Genomic DNA, 4830 nt, shown 5'->3' on the forward strand with positions numbered 1-4830 from the left:
GTTGAGATGGCCGAGTTGGTCTAAGGCGCCAGATTAAGGTTTTGGTCCGAAAGGGCGTGGGTTCAAATCCCACTCTCAACATGTTTATTTTTGTTTTTATCAAATATTCAAGCCCAAGCCCATTTCAAACAAAACCCAATTCTATTTTCCATTTTGTCTTTTCCAATTTCTAACCAAAATACAACATGTTTATTATGTTTTTATCAATATTTAACCCAAATATTCAAGCCCAAGCCCATTTCAAACAAACCCGAATTCTATTTTCCCTTTTGTCTTTTCCAATTTCTAACCAACATATCCAAGCCCGCATTCTGAATTCCATTTTTTCTTTTCCAATTTCCCTACGATTTTTAAAAGATTGTTCTTATAATTTTCCGTAAAGGTGATGTCAATTGTTGAATTTGGGGCACACGACAACCGCATAAGCATTTGCAAGGTTACTTCTCCATAGTTAGTGTAGCACGCCAGTGTACTTTTTCCTTTCAACTTGCTTTGAAGTCTTTGCTTGAGTGATGAGAAGAGTAATGCATCGGTGCTAATACATTCAACCCGACCCCTAATCCAACCCAATCTCTAATTCAAGGTGTTTAATCGAAATATAACTTTTTTTAATTTTTTCAAATTTGATTTATGTTCAAGTCAAATTTAAGTTGATCAAATTAAGCTCGGGTATTCTGAATTATATGTCAACATCATATTAAGATATTAAACATTTTTCTTATAAAATTATTTGAAATAAAATAAATAGAATATAAATTATAAGTATCATAAAATATTAACAATTCATTTGACAATAATTTTAGAAAATATTTTTATTTAAAAAAAAATATTAAACGTTTAATAAAATTTTAAAAACTTTTAAAACTTTGAAAAATCACTTATATGCTTCTGAGTAGAACCACCCTGACCACACTCAAAATCAGGTTGAAGTAAAACCTAATCTGTCAAAATCCTTTACCCAAACCCAGATATTAAAAATATTTATTCATAGGGTCGAGTCACGTCAACCACTAAAAGATATCACATTGCCTAGAAGGTTCGACATAGTGGGCAACATATGACCAGGGAAACTATCATCATTTGGATGAACGTAAGCTTTCAGTCATTTATGGCTCACATGATTACTGTCTATGTAATGTTTTGGGTTAATACCCCCTTACACAGGGCATGAACTAGAACGGGACAAACCAATCGGCATCAATTCATTAGAGTTCCTGTGAAATTTTTGACACAAAGTAGAAAATGGGTCAATCTGAAATTAGGAGTAGAATCCAAGCAAGGAAGCCAGATTATAAAGACACCAAAACTTAAACGAAAAAACATGGAGGTTTCTCTAGCAGAAGAGTCTTGGAAGAAGTCATGTGTGGAAGTAAAAGTCTAAATGATGGGCAAAATGACCTTGACTGGGCAGAGAGATGAAACTGAAAGCGACTTGTCTGTGTACACTATTGGAAATATGACACCAACTGAGCGTATGATTTAACAAGGTACCAAGAGCCATTTCCAAGAAGCCCTCTCTGAATTGCATCGATAGTGCCGGCCACTATAGAATCCCCCCTGGCCCTTTTGGTTTGTTGCTTTCCAATTCCATATCTGCATGACGAATTTCCCATATTGATAAAATTGTATCTTATCTCTGTCAGAAGCACCACAGCCACTTACATTTCTCATAAAAGAGGAGCCTTTACGTTAAAGGTCACTATGATGGAGAAAAAAAAAAAAGATGAGCAACAGGACGATTCCATGGACCAGAGACCATGTTCTTTAGACCTAAAGGTGATCTGGATCGTGTTGATTGTAGCTGTTCATTTGGGTCCCATGGGAAAGTTTTGATTGATTAGAAGTCCACCACTAACGATGGATATTGTAAGGATGAATTATCGGATACAACTGTTCATTGACTTGTGATGCCAATCCAAAGTCCTAAACCGTTTGAAGGCTAGAGGAGAGAGGAGGGTTATACTATATTGTTATTGGAAACAAGAAAAACAAAGCTAACTTTGAAAATTATGAAAGGCAAATGAGAACGCTGACCCGTTCTTACAGTTCTCCATCAGACAATCTGTCCAAAGGTCCCAACTCATTGCCTCCTCATTATTCTGCACCAACAAATACCCAGTGAAAAATAAGAGAACATTGGGTTGAACCAACAAGGGGAAAAGGGAAGGAAGACCACAAACACAAGAATTGGGTGTGGGGAGAGAACGAGGGAGAATGCATTCTCCTTGCATTAGGGAGACCTCAGAAGCCTGCTTTCAAGGTTGCTGTCTGGCTTCTTTGCCTGGTTTTCCTGATCCCCATGGCACGGATCCAAAGAATCTCAGCAGTGCTGCTGTATCCAGGTACAATTTTGCTCTCACCACAGTTTCATCTCTCTTCCCAAACACCCAATTCACCAACCATGAATCCCTCCCTCCGTTGGATGAATCGTTTTCTAGCTTCAATAAAGCGTACCCACAATACTCCAACACTAATCAAGCCGATCAGATAAGAGCCCAAGAATACTACCATCTGTCCATGTCCAACCATGTATGTCTTGATTACATTGGCCATGGCCTCTTCTCCTATTCCCAGCTACAAAGTCATCACATGACAGCCCCAGTTCCCTCTTCATCATCATCTTCTGCTCCATCACTGAATTTCAGTTCTCTAGAACTGCCCTTCTTTGAAATCTCCTACAAGTCAGTAAATTTGAATTCTCAGATACTCTATGGTGGAGAAGAGTCAGAATTGGAATCTAAAATCCGGAAAAGAATTATGGATTTTATGAATATCTCTGAAGCAGACTACTCCATGGTTTTCACTGCCAACCAGTCATCAGCTTTTAAACTTCTAGCAGACTTCTATCCATTCCAGTCTAACCAAAATCTTCTTACGGTCTATGATTATGAGAATGAGGCAGTGGGAGCAATGATCCGTGCATCCAAGAAGAGAAGCGCCCGAGTCCTGTCGGCAGAGTTCTCATGGCCTAATTTGAGGATTCATTCAGCAAAACTGAAGAAGATTATACTAAACAAGAGGAAAAAGAGGAGAGGGTTGTTTGTATTCCCACTTCAGTCAAGGATGACTGGAGCTCGATATTCTTACTTGTGGATGAGCATGGCACAGGAGAATGGGTGGCATGTCTTACTTGATGCATGCGCATTGGGACCTAAGGACATGGAGACCTTGGGCCTCTCTCTCTTTAGGCCAGACTTTCTCATCTGCTCTTTTTTCAAGGTTTTTGGGAAGAACCCATCTGGGTTTGGATGCCTATTTGTCAAGAAATCCAGTGCTTCAATCTTAAAGGATTCAACTACTGCTGTAAGTGTAGGGATTGTGAGTCTTCTTCCAGCTACAAGACGATCTCAGTTCCCTGATGAATCAGCCACTACTGATATAGAGACTGAACAAACATCAAAGCTTAAATTGCATAAGGGTGAGTTGCCAGCAGCAAGTTCCTTGTCTGGGCCTTTACCTGTTCAGAAAATAAGCAATGAAACTTTTGAATCATATGAAATTTCTGATGTTAACTTCAAACAGAAGGGTTCATCATCCTCCGAAATTGTGGAATTGGAGATGCCACTTGACATTCCCCAATCCCTAAACAAAGACAGCAGCGTCAATGGGTACTCACAGATTGAATGTAGAGGCTTGGATCATGCGGATTCATTGGGCCTGATACTGATCAGTTTGAGAGCAAGATTCCTGATCAACTGGCTGGTAAATGCATTAATGAGCCTTCGACACCCACATTCAGAAAATGGACTTCCCCTAGTCAGAATCTATGGCCCAAATGTAGCATTTGACCGAGGACCAGCTGTGGCATTCAATGTGTTTGATTGGAAAGGAGAAAAGGTTGAGCCCACTCTAGTGCAAAAGCTTGCAGATCGAAGCAACATTTCCTTAAGTCATGGATTTTTGCAGCATATATGGTTCTCAGATAAGTACGAAGAAGAGAAAGAGAAGATTCTAGAGCTAAGGACCATTGGAGTGGAAGGAACACTAGGAAATAAAAAGCGAGATAAATCTAGTTCAGGAATATCTGTGGTCTCAGCAGCATTAGGACTCCTAACCAACTTTGAGGATGTGTACAACCTCTGGGCATTTGTATCCCGGTTTCTAGATGCTGACTTTGTGGAGAAAGAGCGATGGAGATATGTGGCTCTAAATCAGAAGACAGTCGAAGTTTAAATTGAACTTATTCTTTCATTCTTTCACATTATGTCAATCCATAATTTATTATGATTTATGCATTCCTACTGTCATATTGAGTCATATAATCACACCAAAAAAGAAAAAATTATATTTCTAGTAGAAGAAAGAATAACACAAACTGTTCTTCTGATTCAAATTTCAATTATTTGTATCACAGTTGATTCGGGTTTAGAAATTAAATGGTAAGAATGTGGATAAAATAGCACAAGTCCACAAGCTTCCATTTATGGTACTTCGCAACCATGGGTGTTCTAAAATCTATCATCACCGTTTGTCTAGGAACAATCTTGATTTATATTTGGATGGAATATCTCATTGAGATATAACTCAAATATCAATCTGATCTAACTCATGATCAGAGGCACATGACTGAAGAACTGACATGTCCATGGATGGGTCTGGAATTTTGAGTTACTGCTTGGAGGGAGCTGTTTAAACTGCTTCTATTGGGGTTGCCTGAGCCAATTTTTCATTTATTGAGATTTCTAACATGAAGGTAAGTGTTTCATGTTTTCAACTGGGCTTGGTTCCTAAATTTGTATGCCAGGCATGACCTTTCTCTTGCTGTAGTACAAACTACTAATGGGAGTTCCTGAGAACCATATCCCTGGCATCCACAGTAGGAGAAGATCA

General features: G+C 38.8%; 1 protein-coding gene and 1 non-coding gene across 2 annotated transcripts; both read left to right on the forward strand.

The window, feature by feature from the left end:
• On the forward strand, positions 1–81 carry TRNAL-AAG (transfer RNA leucine (anticodon AAG)). Its single transcript has one exon. It is a non-coding gene; the product is annotated as a tRNA-Leu (tRNA).
• A 1535-nt stretch (positions 82–1616) lies between these two features.
• Positions 1617–4235, forward strand: LOC100265017 (uncharacterized). Its single transcript, XM_002275819.5, has one exon. It carries the CDS (start codon positions 2215–2217, stop codon positions 4171–4173), a length of 1959 nt encoding a protein of 652 aa, XP_002275855.1. The 5' UTR covers positions 1617–2214; the 3' UTR covers positions 4174–4235.
• The last annotated feature ends 595 nt before the right edge of the window (positions 4236–4830 follow it).

The sequence above is a fragment of the Vitis vinifera genome, chromosome 2, assembly GCF_030704535.1.
Source record: "Vitis vinifera cultivar Pinot Noir 40024 chromosome 2, ASM3070453v1".
Taxonomy (NCBI): domain Eukaryota; kingdom Viridiplantae; phylum Streptophyta; class Magnoliopsida; order Vitales; family Vitaceae; genus Vitis; species Vitis vinifera.

Excerpts from the sequence above, each read along its gene's own strand:
- LOC100265017 (XM_002275819.5), top strand. The coding sequence starts at position 2,215 with ATGCATTCTCCTTGCATTAGGGAGACCTCAGAAGCCTGCTTTCAAGGT.